Source organism: Mauremys mutica, chromosome 17, assembly GCF_020497125.1.
Source record: "Mauremys mutica isolate MM-2020 ecotype Southern chromosome 17, ASM2049712v1, whole genome shotgun sequence".
Lineage (NCBI taxonomy): Eukaryota > Metazoa > Chordata > Testudines > Geoemydidae > Mauremys > Mauremys mutica.
Window position 1 is genome coordinate 15,013,325 of NC_059088.1, and position 19,384 is coordinate 15,032,708.

General features: G+C 49.0%; 1 protein-coding gene across 1 annotated transcript in view; it reads left to right on the forward strand.

Annotated features, from left to right (window-relative positions):
* LOC123351651 (trypsin-3-like) overlaps window positions 1-19,113 on the forward strand; it is a 47,644-nt gene extending 28,531 nt beyond the window's left edge. The window contains exons 2-6 of the mRNA XM_044991145.1: window positions 9,315-9,403; window positions 13,805-13,967; window positions 15,754-16,007; window positions 16,754-16,890; window positions 17,356-19,113. Of these exons, the coding sequence (XP_044847080.1) occupies window positions 9,315-9,403; window positions 13,805-13,967; window positions 15,754-16,007; window positions 16,754-16,890; window positions 17,356-17,523 (811 nt within the window). The 3' untranslated portion in view covers window positions 17,524-19,113. The remainder of the gene's footprint in view (window positions 1-9,314; window positions 9,404-13,804; window positions 13,968-15,753; window positions 16,008-16,753; window positions 16,891-17,355) is intronic.
* The last annotated feature ends 271 nt before the right edge of the window (window positions 19,114-19,384 follow it).

Consider the following 19,384-nt stretch of genomic DNA (forward strand, 5'->3'; position numbering starts at 1 on the left):
GAATCCCTCCCTGCAGGAGGTTCTCCGGCCTGGGCTATGCAGGAAGGTAGGATGGATGGATCACAGTTTCCTTGTGATTTTTAAAATCAATGAAATCACAGGGTCCTTCACAAACACCTGCTGAAAGAAAGCATGAAGTGTTTAAATAGTCGACGGAATGAGGCTGAGATGAGGGAATGACGCCCACGCCCTGTGATTGCAAAAGGCTTCCCGATACTACACCCTGATAACGAAAAACATTTCCAGCACCACATCCACGTGCGGCCTGTTGTTTTCCAAAAGGGCAACAAACATTTTTCATCACAAAGAAATAACTCACATCCGTCAAAACTCTGCATCTCCGTTCATTAGGAAATTCCAACATGTGGACATTTGTTTTCGTTCCCAAGCGGAAGGAAAAGCAAAAATTTTGAAAAAAAATCTCTCTCTGGTTCTGGGCAGGAAGTGGGGTCTAGTGGTTGGAGCAGGTGGGGGGGGGAGGGAGCCAGGACTCCTGGGTTCTATCCCTGGTTCTGGACAGGAAGTGGGGTCTAGTGGTTGGAGTGGGGGGTGGGAGGGAGCCAGGACTCCTGGGTTCTATCCCTGGTTCTGGACAGGAAGTGGGGTCGAGTGGTTGGGGCAGCGGGGGGTGGGAGGGAGCCAGGACTCCTGGGTTCTATCCCTGGTTCTGGGCAGGAAGTGGGGTCTAGTGGTTGGGGCAGCGGGGGTGGGAGGGAGCCAGGACTCCTGGGTTCTATCTCTGGCTCTGGGAGGGGACTGGGGTCTAGTGGGTTAGGGCAGGCGAGGGTGGTAGCCCTATAGATGCCTTCTAACAGTTGTGCATCTTCCAGTGCTCCCGACCACTGGCCTGAGGTGACACCCGAGGGTTCAGACATCAGTTAGGCATCCACCGTCATCAGCAGCTCGAGGGTCACGGGTATCAAATGCTGCCCAGCAGCTGCAAGGAGTCGCTCGCTTCACAAGCCGGCCTGGAGTAGGGCTGCCAACCCTCCGGGATTGTCCAGGAGTCACCAGGAATTAAAGAGCAGCCTTTCATTAAAGATTATGGTGGGTGATGGAACCTCCAGGAAGACACGCAGCCCAAGTTGGCAACCCTAACCCGGAGTGAATCACTTACCGTCCTACCGAACTCTCACGGTCATTTCCCAGCCATAGACCTGGTCTGGCAGAGTCCTACCCTAGCAAAGTGGGGGATGAACGCAGGGGCCCACAGGGGCCTTGGCCAATTGGGGGCCCCCCGCCAGAGCGCCGGAACCTGCGTAGAAGTAGGGGGCCACCGGCGCCAGGACTGTGGCCCTGCCCCCTGCTCCTCCTCTTCTTCCAAGGCCCCACCTCCTGCTCCTCCCCTGCCCCCTAGGGCCCTGCCCCATGGCCAGGCCGGAAGCCAGGCGGGGGCTGCAGTAAGAGCTATCCAGGGAGTCCAGGCCACTGTGGGGAGCCCCAGATGCTCCATCTGCCCTGGGCCGGGGACCGGGCACCTGAGAGCAGCCCCCGGGCGCACCACCCGGGGCAGGTAGAGGGTCTGGGGCTCCCTGGGCAGCTCTTACTGTGGCCCGGCTCCAACTTCCAGCCTGGCCCGGGGGTGGGGTCTTGGGGGGAAGAGGAGAAGCAGGGGGCGGGGCAAGTGGGGTATGTCGGGGAGGCAAAGGACCCCAGTAAATCTCAATCTGCCTCTGATAGGATCTGGGGGACCCTGCTGGGAAGGAATCTGGCCGGGTGGAGCTGACAGGATGGCTAGGTAAGGGGGAGTTGACCTGCTGGGAGTTCCCCTTAAGGGCTCAGAAAGGACAGATGGACCAGTGGTTAGAGCACTAGCTTTCTATTCCCTGCTCCATCACCAGCAGGGGAGCGGGCTCATCGCCCCAGTGAAACATCCTCCCACCGGAGCAGAGCAGGAGCCCTCAGTTTGACAATGCTCCTATCCAATTTGCCAGGTCAGGGAGGGAGAGATGGGTGTGACCCTCCCAGCTCCACCCACCCTATAAGCCCCACCCATGTACAGAACCAAAACGGGGGGCAGGGGGCGGTCACACTCGATTTTGCTGGTGCTCAAAATAAGTGTCTCCTTGGGCTTGGTTAGAATGTGCCATGGGGCACGCCGGGCTACTTGGGACAAGGCCCAGATCCTCCACAGTGTTAGACGCCTAATTCCCATGGATCCCAATGGTATTTAGGTGCTGAACTGCCATAGAAATCAAAGGTATTTACAGACCTAACTTTCCTAGCAAGCAAAGTATTTAGGTGCCTAACTCCCCTAGGCATCAAAGTGTCGGTACCTAACTTCTTCTTCTGTATGATTAGAGATGAGCAAATAATGGGGTTTTCAGTCTACCGGCAATTTCGTAAAGTTGGGGTGGGGGAGGAATTGTTTCAGGTTGGACCAGAAATGGAAAGGTTTGAATTTTGGGGTGAATTGGAAAAATCAGGAAACAAAACTGGTTTAATGTCAGATGAAACTTTCAGTTTTAATCAAAATCAAAATGTTTCGTTTCAATTTCATCCATTTTTAAATGTGCTCGAATTTTCTTTTAACGAAATGTTGACAGGAAAATTCATTTTAGCACCAACAAACCAAGTACATTTCAAAATGAAACGTTTCATTCCCTTTGCAGTCTCTTCATTTTGGTTTGGTTTAGAAACAACGAATTCGCTGGCACCGACATGAATTCGCAAAGTGTCTCCCGGAAAAAAATTCAGCGGAAACATTTTGCCCGGCTCCCGCCGTCAGCGATTCACAAGCATTGAAACGGCTCCCAAAAGTTTGGTGCATTTTAGCAGATGCAAATAAACAGGAAAAGCCCAGTGAGCGTTGGCCCTCCTGGGTTCTACCACTGACCTCCTGAGTTGTCCTGAGCAAATCACTTCTGTGCTCCAGGCCTCAGTTTCTCCTCTCCCTTTGGCCCTTTTCTGTCTGTTTAGACTGTAAGGGCAAAGGCCACAAAAATATCTGGCACCTTAGTGAACATTTCTGTGCCACTGAGATCCTTACCACTGCTGTTCAGCTGCCATCCAAACCCGTAGCCATCTAAAGTCCTAGATACCTGAATTTCTGCCAGGGAGCAGTCCGGGCACTTGCCAACACCTCATCCCCATCAGGGCAGAAACTAGCCTTTTCCATGTCTTTCTGTCATTTGCTGCTGCTTCCATCTGCTTTGTGCTGTTGACATTACCTGTTCTGCCCTCCCTACTCTAGGGTTCTTCTGAAGGTTTCCTGGGGGTGCCCATCTGTCCTTGCATCCAGAGTCCACACGCCCCAGATACGTCAAACCTTTCCTTCAGATTCTGGTGGAAACAAGCCGCTGGTTGCCGGTTCCTCTGATCTCTTCATCGGCGAAGAAGTCTTTCCAGCCAATGCCAGGAATTATTTAAAAGGTGTCTAGCTTCCTGACTAACTTTGTGGTATATCTCCAGCTCTTGCAGCCGTATGTTTGCGTGACCAATGCCGTTTTGATGCCAACTGGCAGAGGAGTACATAGGGGTACAGGGATCCCATAGATTCCCCAAAAGAGGTCATGGAAGGTCTCTCTCCACTGGATGTCTGAGTCACACTGATCATGCTAATCATTGCACGATGTACATATGGAAAAATGTGAGGAGATATAGACTCATAGACTTTAAGGTCAGAAGAGACCATCATGACCATCTAGTCTGACCTGCCACACATTGCAGACAACACAACCTCACCCACCCACTCCTGTAATACACCCCTAACCACTGGCTGAGTTACTGAAGTCCTCAAATCATGATTTAAGACTTCAAATTACAGAGAATCCACCATCTACACTAGTTAAAACCTACAAGTGGCCAGTGCCCCATGCTACAGAGGAAGGTGAGAACCACCCCCCTCCCCCTCACACACACACCAAGGTCTCTGCCAATCTGACCTGGGGGGAAATTCCATCTTGACCCCGGATCTGGTGATCAGTTAGACCCTGGGCATGTGGACAAGACCCACCAGGCAGACACCTGGGAAAGAATTCTCTGTAGTAACTCAGAGACCCCCCCATCTAGTGTCCCATCACCAGCCGTTGGAGATATTTGCTGCTAGCAGCCACAGATCAGCTACATGCCATTGTCGGCAGACTCGTCATACCATCCCCTCCATAAACTTATCCAGTTCAGTCTTGAAGCCAGTTTGGTGTTTTGCGCCCACTGCTCCCCTTGGACTGCTGTTCCAGAACTTCATGGTGATGCTAACGGTTGTGTTCTCTAGGTCTGCAGCTACAAGCAGGTCACTCAAAGGTATCATGTCTCGAGACAAACTTCTCCAGCCAGCGGGTGGCCTGCCAGACCTCTTGTTAGGGGGCTTATTCCTTCGCTCTTTACAGGCCTTTACAGACAGGCCTGAATATCTATATCCTAACACCCCTGTGTACTGTGTGTTGTACAATAGAAGTCGATCGGCACACTAAGTCAAATGCTAACGAAGAGCAGGTGGAGACTGCCGAAGGAAATTAACAGGAAGAAGTAAACAGCAGAACTTTTATTTACTGATGTACCTTGAAGTTCTATTCTGGTATACTTGGGGGTGCAGAGAGTCACCCTGGCATCCTTCCACCTGCAAAGAGAAGCTACCAACCAGCTTGATCTTATGGAAGGGGCATCTGAGCCACCCTGGTTGCAAACACTGGGGAAAGGACATGGGTCAAGCCATCCTGCCGGAGATGGGGGAACGTTTTTGCGAGTGACATTTCAGCTCCAGGAAGCGAGCTACGATTTGGTTTCTGCTATGACCCTTTGCTTCCCAAGTTCTTAATCTCTAGCGCTTGTTTGCTCTGTTCTTTGACCGTAAACTTATTCGTTGCTTTCACTCAGTGAAACGTTTTTAAGTGCCGTGGCTTATGGAGAATGGGAAGCCAGACCTGAAGCTTGCAAGCAGGTCAGGATGACTCTATAGCCCAGGTCACCCAGGTGGTCTCGTAGGAGACGGGAAACCCACATTCAAATCCCTTCTTCACAGAAAGCAGAGGGGGACACTGAACTGTGGGCCCCCATACCCCAGATGAGAGTGCTCCCCCACCCGCCTTCCATGGGGAACAAAATGCTTTAAGTGTCTAACGCTGGGAGATGGCTTCCAGAGGAGACTCATGCATGGAAATAGGGGCCTAAGATGCTCTGAGTGGCAGGGTGTAGGCCACCCCCCTGTGCTCAGCATTTCCTATTACAGGAGCACCTTGGAGTTCCAGTCACGGATCAGTGCCCCACTCTGCTTAGCACTGTACATTGTTATTTATTAGGTGTATTACGGTAGAGCCCATGAACCCCATATTTGGGCTGGGACCCATTGTGCTAGGTGCTGTGCATTGTTAAGTGGGTGTATTACGGTAGCACCTCGGAGCCCCACACATGGGCCAGGACCCCCTTGTGTTAGGCGCTGTACATTGTCATTTATTAGGTGTATTATGGTAGAGCCCCCAGCACTGTCAACACCGGGCTGGCCCAGCACCAGTTTGGGGCACCGGATGTGGGCCAGTTACTCAGAGCGGCTCCTTCCCAATACTGGGTACAGCCAACATTCACAAGGAGCAAGGTTGCCAGGTCTCTTGACAGCTGGGGCTTTTCTCCAAGCCCCAGCAGCTGGAGTCCTGTGACTGGCCCAGAATCAAAACAAGCCCTTGTGATTCCAAAAGAAAGCTGGAAAACATGACCTACATTCCGCTTAAAAGCCCAGAGAAGGGATGATTCAATGCTGTGCATCATCCAGGACTTGGGGAAGACTTGCTCCACCCCCCAGCTGTACCCGTGTGACTCTCAACAAGGCATTCAGTCTCGCTCTCTGCCTCAGTTGCCCTATCGGCACAATGGATAGAGTGGCTGGGAATTTTTTTCCCCCCTAAAATGCCAAGGCATCAAAACTGAAACTGTTCCCGGGACAGGATCTGTTTGGGTGAAGTTCCCAATGCCAAAAAAGTGTGTGTGGGTGGTGGGGGGAAGGTGTGGCATTGTCAAAACATCCCGGCATGACGTGTTGTGACTGAATTTATATCCATTTTTAAAATGAGGTTAAAAGGGCAAAAGCAGAACGAAAGCTTTAGAAATGTTCGCAATGAAATGTTTCAACTGACCCAATTCAAGATGGTTTTTGTTTTTTGTTGTTGAATGGCAACATTTGTCAAGATTTTTGGGACGGGAAAACTTTTCAAAATCTTGAGCATTCTCCTGGGATGGGAAAATCGTTCCCTGCCCCCACCCTAACTAGGGTGACTCGACTTCCCAATATTACTGGCACCGTCCCAATATTAGGGACTTTGTCTTATATAGGCAAATATGCCCCACCTTCCCCCCCAAAAAAGTATCCTGATTTTTCACACCTGCTATTAGGTCACCCTAAAGGGAGTAACAGCCCCTGCCTTCTTCTCAGGGGTGTGCAAGGATAAATATATTAAAGAATGTGAGGTGCCCAGATACTAAGGTGATGGGAGCCAGATAAGGACCTAAAATAAACAGATCGAAACCCGAAGGCAAATAAATAGAATCTAACACTTATTTTTTTTTAAAAAAGCAATCTCACTATCTGGTCCAGCATCTTGTCACTGCCAGCGCTCACTGGAAGGTGTGAGACCCCCGGCAGTGCCTGATGGGAAGTAATCTGTCCCCCTCCCAGAAAACACACCTTAATCATCACCCTGCTCTCTTATAATCAGAGATCAACTCAAACCCTGAAAGAGGAAGTTTGATAGTCCCGGCCACTAATTGGTTTGCAATCACGTACTGCGATAATTCCGGTTATTCCACTCCCTTCCTGAATCTTCTTATGGTTTTGGTTTCAACAGCTTCCTGTGGCAGTGAGTTCCACGGGTCAATTACACGTTGCGTGAAAAATACAAGTCCTTTTATGGGCATTGAACTCATAGATTCATCGGTTGCATCTCCATCGCAATTCAAACCCAGCAGCATCGCGTCTCAGAGCCCAGATCATTGGACTCGAGCTCACAGGGCTTGGGCTGTGGGGCTAAAAATAGCAATGCAGACATTCCCACTTAGGATGGAGCCCTGGCTCTGAGACACCCCCCTGCCCTCCACGTGGGGCTGCCCAGCTCAAACTCCAGCCTGAGCCTGAATATCTACATTGCTGTTTTCAGCCCCACAGCCCAAGCCCTGTGAGCCCAAGTCAGCTGACCCGGGCCAGCCGCGGCCATACTGGGGGTCTTTCATCACAATGTAGGTGTACTCATATATTCTAAGGCCAGATGGGGTTTAGAGATTATCTAGTCTGGCCTCCTGTCTAATGCGGGTCGGAGAAATTCACCCAGTTCCCCCTGCATTGAGTCCAATCCATAGTCAGCATTTTCCCAGGATGGCACCTGGGCTTCACTGGAAGCCATCAAACGATGGAGAATCCATCAGGGAATGGCTGATCAACCCGCACTGTGAAAAATTGGCGCCTTTATTCCTAACCGGAATGTGTCTGTCTTTAATTTCCAGCCACTGGTTCTTGTTCTCGTTCATTCACGAGCCCATCAGCACCCGGGTTTTTCTTCCTGTGAAGATATGCACACGCCGTGACCCAGCCACCTCTTGCTCTGCTTTTGAATCAGTGGAACAGATCTAGCTCTTTCCATGGCGCATGGTGTAGACGGGGTTTATGCTAAAAAACAAGGTCGACCCAGTTATGTCGTTCAGGGATGTGTGAAAAATCCACACCCCCGAGTGATGTAGTGAAGCCAACCTAACCCTCCATGTAGACAGCTCTAGGTTTATGGAAGAATTCTCCCATCTACCTAGCTCCTGCCTTTCAGGGAGATGGATTGACCACGCCAATGGACCAACCCCTCGCTGGAGTGTGTCAAGTGTAGACAAGCCCTCAGGCCTGTCTTTCCCCACATCCCTGTGGCTCATCTCTGCCCCTCTCCCTGCCCCGATTCTCCATCTCCTTTTTTCCCCCCTTGTCCTCATGCGAGGAGACAGAGTGGAAGGTTCAGGGAGTCGCTTTCGGCAATGGAGAAGGTGCCATTCCAAGGGCTAATTCCTGCCAGGTTCCCCTGCAGAGGACAGAGGCAGGAACAAAGGCCGGCTTGCTCCTGCAACTCCCTGGGATCCAGCCTACTGAAACCAGGAGCATGAGGGCGGAGGGAGCCATCTGGCTGCCAAATAATGGGGCAGCTCCCCAGATACAACAATCATGTTGACTCACAGGGACAGCCCACTTCCTTGGTATAAAAAGTGACACATCCCAGAGGATCCTGAGCTTTATCCAAGACGCAACTGCTGGAGCCTCTTCCGCTCCCGAAGGCCCCCTGCCAGGAGGTACAGGTGAAGCAAGGCCAGTCCAGCCCCTGTTGTGATGCCTGGCTGGTGGGTGGAGGGGATGTCATGGTGACAGGGTGGAAAGGAGATAGCTGTGGTTTGGAGAGTGATGTAGGGTGGTGGCTTGGGGCATCTCACTATTATTGGGGTGATTATGGGCTGCCGGGGCGTCACTTTATTATTGGGGGGACTATGGGGTGCCAGGGGGCATCTCTCAAGTTTCAGGGGACAATAGAGTAACATGGGGGTATTGCTTTGTTATTGGGGGTGATAATGGGGTGCCAAGGTGCATTGCTGTATTATTGGGGGGATTATACGGGATGGCAAGGAGCACTCAATGTAGATGAATTGCTTGGCATTTCGGCCGCTCAGCTGGTTCTTGGAAGACATGGCTTCTAATCTCTGGTCTGCCACTGCCTCTCTGTAGGACCTTGGCCTGTAGGATCTGTGCCTCAGTTTTGCCATCTGTACAATGGGGATCATAGCCCTGCCCTGCTCACCAACAGATTGTGGGGATAAATAGGATAAAGATTGGGAAGTGCTCGGATACTGCCATAATGGGGGCCAGATAGCACCTTAGATCTATTAATTTCTCTGTTATTAAGCTGGTTACGAGGGTTTCGCCCTCCTCTGTTATTGGAGTAACACATTAGAAGGGGAACCAGTAAGAGAGGGGTGAGCTCAGTCCTGCTTGTGGAAATGTTTGTGATCTGGCTTGAGATTTAGTTCCCCCAACCGATCAGATCTTTTCATGGAACATGCCGCTGGGGGCAACTGGGACCGGGCGGAAGTGGAAGATGGAGCTGAGTTGGGGGACACTGAGCCCCTGTTGCCAACAGACGATCACAGTGCGTTTCTCCTCCCCGTGTCGGGCAGTGCTGTCATCTCCTGGGGTACAGGCAGGGCAGCCGAGGTGCAGAGAAACCGCTCGCTCATGGGAGCCTGTGGAAGAACAGGGACTCAAGTGCGGCTTTCCTGAATCCTAAGCGTGCACCTTCCCTGTGAGGCATCCATCCTCCTCAAGACGCCCGTGGCCAACAATTCCCTTTCGATCTCTTTCCCTGCAGTAAACCAGTGACTCCACCAACTGTATCTATTGCCACAACCGCCATGAAGCTGCTGATCATCGCACTGCTGGTAGTCGGGGCAGCCGCAGGTAGGAAAAAGAGTGAAGAGAGACACCAAGGTTGGGTTGAGTGAGAAGGTTCTGCAGTTTCACCGCAGGTCCTTCCAGGATGGTCTCAGAGATGTTGCCTAGGACAGGTTGTTGCTAATGAAGAGTGAAGTTCCCAGCAGTCCCATTATCTATTCCATGGGTTGCGAAAGGGAATTAATATATTCAGGCCTCGTCTCTGATTATTCTTTATTGTTTGTAGGGCAGGCAGGGAGCTATGATTTCACAATCTGTTTTCATCCCGAATCAGGACAGAAGGAAAGAATTTTTAAATTTCCCCAAAAATGAATCTGTTTCAATGAGATTTCAATGCCTTTAAATTTTAAGCATATATCAAAATATATAACTTTTATAGATCATCATTTATAATATAAAAACACGTAAACAAAAAATTATTTTAAAAAAAATCAAAACGTTTTTTTCCAAAAATGTCCAATGGCCTGGTCAAACTACCTGTCCCATAAATCACCATGCACCACTTGGTGAGGAGAAGTTAGTCCATTATGGGAGTCTCTGGCTGTGAGGCATCATCGGAAATGTAGTTTGATTGTGGAGCCCAGGCCATACAGGAGACTGCTTTGTTTTGAACTTTTTTTAAAGGATTTGCATCACAATCAACACATTCTCACAGAAATTTTCAACTTTGACACAATGGCATCTTCTGATGGGAAGAAAAAAGTTTGACAGTTTTAATTATTTGTATTGCGATAAAGCCTAGAAATACTAGTCACTGACCAATCCCCTGCTCTCCTGAGTATGCGTAAATTGTGCTTTCCAGAGGTTTATAATTTAAACAAGTCTGGGGGAATTTTCATGAGAACAGCAAAAGGCACCTCCCTGACCCCAGGGCTATTTCTTTTCAAAATTCAAAATTCCAAGTCCCTGCTACCCAGGCACTAGAGCGCTTCAAAAAGTGGTTGGAGAATTGTTTGAACATTGTAAAAATGACCTATCATTCCCGAACCTCATTCTTGGAAAAGGCTGAACTGGATCTTTCCAGAGCATGTTCAGAGAGCAAGCATGGGAACTCTCAGCCTGAAGAGTTAATGTTTGGCAAAGCTTTCAGCCACTGAAAAAAGGGTTTGATCAAGGAAAGTGTTAGGTAACCTTGACTCTAGGTGTTGATACCAACACCGCCTACAATAGTTTATCATCCCTGCCTGAGCAAGTTGGTTTTATATGTAAATTCTGCCTCCCCAAATATTCAGCTCAAGCAAATTGTACACATCATTAGCAGAGAACACCAGCTAGCCTGCGACTGTCCATTCCAAAAAACAAATTATTTCTGCTCCCCCCACCCAAAAAAATTTGATTTTTCCAAAAAAAAAAACAAAAAAACAACAACAACCCTGAAACATTCTGATCTGGAAATACTGCTGCAATGCTTCATGGGAGTTGTAGTAGGGGGGCTTGAGGTCCCCATCCTTCTCTATTGGCCAACCTCTGTGGTCGGACTACATCTCCCAGTCATGGTGAGGGAAGGTGATAGCATTAAGGGAGTCTCTGGCTGTGATGCATCATGGAAGATGTAGTCCTTCTGTGAGGCATGGTTTATAGAGGAATATGAGGCATCCAAACTGCAATACCGCAGAAGGGTGCCAGCAGTATTTCCAAATAAAAATATTCAAAAATGTCCACAGGAATAGAAAAGCTCTGTTTTGTTGAAACCCTGATTGTCCATTAAAACAGTTTCTATCCATCCCTGTTAATGATGCCCCTGGCTACCTTGTCTGCAGGGATAAGATCCAGGACCCAACATGTAAAACCATGAGCCTTTCCTCTCTAAACGAAAGGATCCGGCTCCATGCACCTGTAGATTTGTGCATGCAGTTGGGCAGGAACTAGAATCTTCTGCGAGACATCCTGTGATATTGAAATTTATTTTCATTCCAAATCAGAACCACACCAACAAATTTTGACATTTTCAAATGAAATTTTCAAAAAAACTACTTCTGATCAATGAAAATGTTTAATTTTGAAACAATTGAGGTGTTTAGTTCCAATTTTTAATTTGTAAAGAATTTAAATATATTAAATAAGGTAGTAAAATAGAAAACAAATTGTCATTTCAAAATGAAAATTGAAATGTTCCATTCCGATCATGTCCATTACTTTCCGAACAAAATTTCGTTGAAATTGACATGATCCCTGTGAAATGTCTCCATTTCGACAAAATGGCATTTTCTGATGAAAAAGCTGTTCCACTGGAAATTTTCCAACCAGCTGTACCCCTGAGCTTCTACCCTCTGGTGTAGCTATTAGGTAAGGACCCTGTGCTAGTGTGGCATGCACTAGATATGCCAATTTTCTTGGAGAAAATTGACTGATGACATCTCTGATAACACAACGCATGGGATAATAGTGCTGCTACTAGATGTGGAATGGAAGTGGACCATGAATGGTGAATCTGAAGAACTGAAAAGACTATTGGCCTATGCATCTCAGCTACAATATTCTGCCTTTTTGTGCAAAATTTGCCAGATGGGCTGGGGCAAAGACTGCAACTGGGGATATGTATCATTAGCATCCAGAGTCGTCACAAACACAGTCTCCAAACACTCACCACTTCAGAAGGAAAGTCTGAGAAATCTGACTTGGTCTTGAAGCTTCTCCCAGCTGTGTCTATGGATCATTCACAATTGAAATAACCTATTTTTAAGCTGAGTGCCATTTCAGATCCCAGTGCTCATGCTTCAGAATTATGACTCCACTGTTGAATTCGCATCAGGAAGTCAAATCATTGTGGGATGATGTTTTTCCAAGATCTAAACGAGACCCGTCAAGGCCAGGCTCCAGAAACCAACTCCAAGGTTGACTTCCATATCAATCTACTCAGATGGTGTGTCATCTCGCATGTGGGACATGGAATCAAGTGCAACTGCAGAGATACTGGCGTCCATGATGCATGCTCCACATTCTGAATGGAAAACACATTTCATGCCTAAACATTATCTGTATGAGCCTGCAGTGGTGGATAATGTTCTCCTCAAAGAAAAGCATGTTAAGCTTCCATTTATCCTCAGGGGGAAAAAACAGAATCTTAAATTTCATTCATGAAGGACACATAGGCATGGGAAATTGCCCAAGGAATGAGCAAATCTAAGCCAATGGTGAGTATATATTATAGACTCCCAATCCACAGATGTTCTGAGCATGTTAGACTGGTTCCTCATCAACTAGGAGAAATTGTCAGCAACTCTCGAGGTGGAAGGCAGTTTGGGGAGAAGTCATCATGCGAGGAGAGGTTAAGATAACTGGGCACGTTTAGTTCTGAGAAAGGAAGACTGAGGTCGGACCTAAGAACAGTCTTCACACATGTTAAGGGCTGTTATAAAGAGGACGGTGATCGATTGTTCTCCATGTCCACTGAAGGTAGGACAAGAGGCAATGGGCTTAATCTGCAGCAAGGCAGATTTAGGGTCGATATTAGGAAAAACTTCCCAACTCTCAGGATAGTTAAGCTCTGAAATCGGCTTCCAAGGAATCCCCGTCGTTGGACGTTTTTAAGACCAGGTTGCGCAAACACCTGTCAGGGATGGTCTAGGTATTTTGGGGGGTTCTGCCTCAGGGGGCTGGACTCGATGACCCCTGGAGATCCCTTCCAGTCCCATCTATCTATGACACTATGATTCTGTCAAAACCAAAAGGTTCGGATCAAGCTGAAAGGGGGTTCCCCTCCCACCAGAATTTGTTTCATGGGAAATATTGGGGGCACATTTGATCCCTCTGCCTGGCAGCCGAGCCCAGAGTCCGGACCGGGAGCAGGACAGAGCCACTTCTCACGCGGCTGAAGGTGGCTGCTCAGGGTCGCTACTCTGTGCAGGGTGGTGGCTGGCTGAGGAGGCGGTGGCTTCCTCTCCCTGCCTGGGCCAGGCTGCCAGGGACAGAGGCCGAGTGAGCCGGAAACATGCCGGGGGAAGTGGGGGCTCTGTTCACTCACCCTCTGTCCCTGACAGCCAGGCCCAGGTGGGGAGTGGAAACCGCCACCTCCTCTGCTGGACTCTTTCTCAGGCAGCCGACGCGCTGCACAGAGCAGCAACCTGGAGCGGCTGGTCCCGCCCTTTCCGCTCCCCGCCTGGGAGGGGGGCTGAGCGTGCCAGGGGGCAGGCGCATCGGGGAATGACAGAGCCTCCCTCCCTCCTAGCAGAAATCTAGGGGAGGGGCACATGACCCCCCACGCCCCCCCCCACATGTTGCCTATGAATACATCTCTATCACTACTGCAAATACCTTGCCGGGTACAACCTCGGATCACCTTGGGCTTTTGCACAAACGCGTGCGAGCAACAGCTCATGGTCATCCATCCTGCCACGGGCCAATCCATATTGCTCCGCCTCGCCCCCTGCCCTGCCCTGAGCTGCTGTTTGCCACTCTCCATTGCAGAGTCAGAGTCAGAGGAAGACCGGATCATTGGCGGGAGAGACTGCCGCGTTGGCTCTCGGCCCTACCAGGTGGCTCTCTTGAGGAACGGCCGCATCTTCTGTGGCGGGAGCCTGATACACCCGAAGTGGGTGCTAACTGCTGCGCACTGCGGCAGAAATATCAGGTAAGTCACTGCGGGGGTGGAGGGAGAGAGGGAGATGCATGGGAATAACCCACGTCATAGAATCATAGGGTTGGAAAGGACCTCAGAGGGTCATCTAGTCCAACCCCCTGCTCAAAGCAGGACCAATCCCCAGATTTTTACCCCAGTTCCCCAAATGGCCCCAGTTCCCCCAAAGGAACTCACAACCCTGGGTTTAGCAGGCCAATGCTCAAACCACTGAGCTATCCCTCCTCCCCTAGTCCTTATCTTCTCCCTTGGTGTTCCCCATCCGTACCCAGATCTCCCTCTGCATCTTCTAAACCCCAGCCAGCCCCATCCTCCATTTTTTTCCAGCCCTCAAATCATTTTTGTGGCTCTTTTCTGCACCCTCTGCAGTTTTCCAACATCCTTGTATAGATGTGCCCACCCCAGCACGGACGCGGCACGCCAGCATCGCTCTCCGCAGCGGCGTGTGCAGAGGGAAACTCGCCCCCAGGCTCGCCAGCATCAGCCCCTTTAGCATCCCATGGGCAGCTCATGTGCAGGTGCTCTAGCAGCTGATGGAATGGAGCGGAGCACCGGGAAATATTTTCCTTTGACTCAGTCTGATGGTCTTGGTTCTCAACCGGAGGGTCTGCAGCCCTCTACTGGTTTCAGGGGGGGTGGGGCCCTGTGGCTGAAGCCTGGAGCCCTGAGCCCCGGTGCACCCCATGGGGCTGGTGCACGCAAGGGCTAAACCCCAAGTCCCTCTCTGGTGACCCCCCCGCCGGGATGCAAACTGGAACTGGGGTGCCAGTGAGCCCTCTGTTTTACCAATCTGGGTTCCCTCTCACACTGTGATGTGACAAGCTGCAAAGCCCTCCAAGACTTCTTCTTTCAGTCATGTCTCGTCATGATCGAAATGAACTTTTCTCCCCTGACTTTTTGATTCACTGGAAAATTCTTTGACCCAGATTGACTCTTTGTGGTTCTCAGGGCTCCCGCACGTTGGTTTAACCTGGTCTGAGCGAGCCGCAGTAATCCAGGACAAGGCAAAAGTAGAAATAACTGTGTTAAGTGGGTCCCAAACGAAGGATGAGCAGCTAGCAAGTGTGGAAAAACCAGGAAACTTTTGCTCAGGGAGGGAGGTAGAGCTGCACAAACCTTTTATATTGGGACAATCTTGATATTATTGGAACAACTGGTCACCTCATTCAAAAGCCAAAGACAAGGAATTCACGATCTTTGGTGAAAACTGCAGCTTTGATAACATCAAAATGTCCCAGAAATTCAGAACGATTTTACCAAATTGTTCGTTTCAGCTCTGTAAAACCAGGTGCAAGAAACAGTAGTATCAGCAACAATGGCTAAGAATGTGTGGAAGGAGACTATTCAGACAGGGAGAAAACTAACAAAATATACTGTGCACATGTGGCATGAGAACAAAGCATGATATGTACAGGACTTGGGCCTGAAAATAACCGGATAAACTATAAAATGCGTGATTGCATGTAAAATGGAGGACGCGTGCATCAGAATAGGGTTAAACTTGTATATAAAGTAACCAATACTTGTATTCTTCAGATCTGTGATCTGCCCTGTACCCACTCCTTACACATGATTCTGATCAGCTCTGAGGAGTCTAAGTGTATGCCAAGAAAAACACGAGATTGGAGTGAAACTGAGTTCTTGGTGAACCAAGTTGATGAGATCTCGGAGACTACCCCATCACTGAAAAATCCATTATTGGCCCAATTCTAGTTGCTTGCTAGATATTACCTTTGAATTGCCACCCATTGAGCTCTTCCTTTGTCCTCTCTCCATGCAGGACCGTGCAGGTGCATCTGGGGGATTATAATCTACGGGCGAAGGAACCCACAGAACAGATACGAAGAGTCCGCAACTTTTTTGTGCATCCAGGGTACAACCTTCGCCGTTTTGACAATGACTTCATGCTTCTGGAGTTGGATGCGCCAGCTCAACTCAACACCTACGTGAACACAATCAACCTGTCTACCAGTTGTCCCTCTCCTGGAACACCATGCATCGTGTCAGGATGGGGCACTATCAGGTCCCCTCAAAGTATGGCGTGCTGGGGTTTAGAGGGAGGTTGAGGTTGGGCTCAGGTTAATGAGGGGGTGGAAGCCCTTTAAGGAGACCTTGTTAATGGACTGTCAAGGGTTCTTGGCTTCTCCTGGGGGAAATTTTTCAACAGAAATGATTTGTAGTGAAAAACGCAACTTCGACAACACCAAAGTGTCCCACAAATTCGGGGCAATTTCATTCATTTCAGAAAAAAAATATTCTGAAAATAGTCAAAACTTTGCATTTGAAAACACTGGGACACAATGGCTTGATTTTTTTTTCCTATTCAGAGTATTTCCTTTTCAAATTTCCTTTCCTTTTGTTTTCAAAACAATTTTAAAACGTTACAGACGTGCTTCAAATCACAATGAAATATTATAAGATCATATAAAATACTGGATTTAAATGAAAGGATATGTTTGACCTGAAATGAGGATTTTTTTCTGGCTTTTCTGCTCATCAACATTTTCCCTTTTTGGAAAAGGAATGCGGCCAGATCCCAGCTGGGGTCAATCGGCTGTAACTCCATTGGGGTCAATGGGGCCAGATCCCAGCTGGGGTCAATTGGCCGTAGCTCCATTGGAGTCAATGGGGCCAAATCCCAGCCGGGGTCAATCGCCCGTAGCTCCATTGGAATCAGTGGCTCTGTGCCAGTTTACACCAGTTGAGGGTCTTACACCAAGTTTTCTTCTCTTGCACCTTGTTCCCTGCTCATGAACTCCTGTTTTTCTGTCATTGCCCAGGGCTGTTCCCAGACTTCCTGCGGTGTGCAGATATCTATTGCGTCAGCCAGGACAGGTGCCAGGCCACTTACGGGGGCATAATCACGGAGAACATGTTCTGCGCTGGCGTGGAGCAGGGTGGCATAGACTCATGCCAGGTAAGGGGGCATCCCAGAGAGTGGGGTAGGTACCAGGTGTCGGAGCTCACACAGCTCAATACTCTTTATCCCCTACGACCTGCCAACCCTTCTCAGCCTGCTACTGAGGGGCCGTCGTCACTCAGCCCCTGGCCCCAGCCAGCCTCCGTGCCCCATGGAAGAGCAGCCGATCTGCCCTCCGGCCGCACCAAAGACTGGGCTTCTTCCAGCTCCTGGGCCTGTCTGATCCCCAGCGCAGGTGTAGGAAGCTCGGACCACCTGAAACCATTTCTGCTCTTTAAACCCTTCCTGTGTCCGTGTGTGTCCCTGTCACCCCCTGCTGGAGGGTATGAGTGTTGGTGTGTGTGGGGGGGTGTCCCTGCAGTCCCCTGCTGGAGGGGGTGGGCCCTGCTCTGTGTGTGTGGGGTGGGTCCTGGGGAGCAGGGCTGTGTTTTGCTGATGGCACTGTGTTGTCTCTCACTGCAGGGGGATTCAGGAGGCCCACTGGTCTGCAATGGGCAGCTGCAGGGTGTGGTCTCCTGGGGGATGTCCGTTTGTGCCCTGCCGGGACGGCCCGGGGTCTACGCCAATGTCTGCAAAGCTGCCGAGTGGGTGAGGAGAACAATAGGGAGGAAGTGCATCGGATCAGACTGAGAGCTCACAGAGCGTCACGCCTGCCACAATAACCCACCAAACACATGTCCCAGCCACACCTCTCCTCATCTCACCGTGGCACCCAGGGGGTGCTGATCTGGGTGGGACTAGGATGGTGGCACTGCGGTGGGCCAGCCAAAAGCAGCCAGTGGTTATGAGTCAGGCCTGACAAAATCCTGAGACTAGGTTAAAAATGTGGGATGGGTTTAAAAATCATGAATCAGCCTAAAGATTGTGAGATTGCTTTAAAAATCATGAGATCAGTGTTAAATTCATGAGATTGTTGTAATAAATCGTGAGATTGCCTTAAAAGTCACTAATCAGCCTGAAGTTCACAGGATTGCTTTAAAAATCAAGATGTTGAGTTTAAAAATCAGGAGATTTGGTTTAGAATCATGGGATTAGTTTGAAAGCCACCAGACTGCTGTAAAAATCGTGAGATTGTGAGATGGGTTTAAAAATCATAAGATTGGATTAAAAATTATGAGACGGGTTTTAAAATGCCATAAATAGTGCACAGGTCTTTGATCGGGTCTCTTGGATTAGTAAGGGTGGCATAAGCGGCTATAACTGCTCTGAAGTCACCAAGTCTGATGTCTCATGGAGTTCAAACTTTGTCATATGGTGCTACAGGAACATAGCTACGGCACCTGTGGCATAGACAAGCCCCAGGAGTTCATATTCAGCTGATTATCCACCACAGCCCCCAAATCTTTCTGAGTGCCACTGCTTCTATGGAGAGGGTCCCCCATCCTCCAAGTCTGGTGGACATTCTTTGGTCTGAGATAGATGCATTTACATGTAGCCATTTACATCCCCACGAGACTCAGTGACCCAAATCTCACATGATTTTATGACACGTCTCATGAGGGTGGGTTTGTTTCTTAAAGTCTTGAGCTCCTGGAGTCACGTGACTCAGAGAATCTGAGCTTTTGTTGGCAGAAATCACTTTCTAGACCTAGGCTTTGGGGAAAGAAAGCTGGGAAACCGACCCTTAGAGGCTCTAAAAACAGTGAATAAACAAACCCTACTGGTTTTGTTTTATTTTTCACATGTTGTGATTTTTTTTTTAAGCCAATCTCACAATTCTGAGTGGGCCCAGACTTGCAAATGTTAAACTCTTGAGGCAAGAGATACTAGCGACAAGGGGTGGAAAAAGCACTGACCGATCCTAGAGAAGAAGCTGGGACAGGAGAGATTGACAAAGAGTGAGGCAGTTTATGCTCATAAACCACACCTGGTTGGAAAATAAAGCTCCCAGTCCATGCTGAAATGTTCCGTTTCTATAATGAAAGCATGTCATTTCTATACTCCTGCATCTTGGCAGGGGGTTAGACTGGATGCCCCTTGCAGTCCCGTCTGAGCCTCCCGTTCTATTATTCTGTGATAATGTTAGAAACCTTTAACGCCAAGTACATACACAAGAGAAGCACCCGAAACAGGACAGGGTATTTAGAAATGTGTCACCTTTTCTAGCACACTCAGCAGAAGAGGGCCCAGGGATCAAACCAGAATCTTTAGCCTGGTTCTCTGAACATTAATCTGATCCTGGATAAGTAACGTGAGATGTACTGTGTTAAAGTGCTATTATAACTCTGCCTTTAATAAAACATTTCACAAAAGCAAAAACAAATGTTTCATGTCAACATTGTCATCTTGAGTCATTGAGTTTTGACTTTGGTGAAATCTTCATTGTTGGAGGTGTTTAAGAACAAGTTAGACATACACCTGTCAGGGATGGTTTAAATGTACCGAATGCTGTGTCAGCACGGGGCATGGACTTCACTAGATGATCTTTCAAGGTCCCTTCCATCCCTACATTTCTATGATTTTATGGATAGCATAGAATACAGGGGGATGG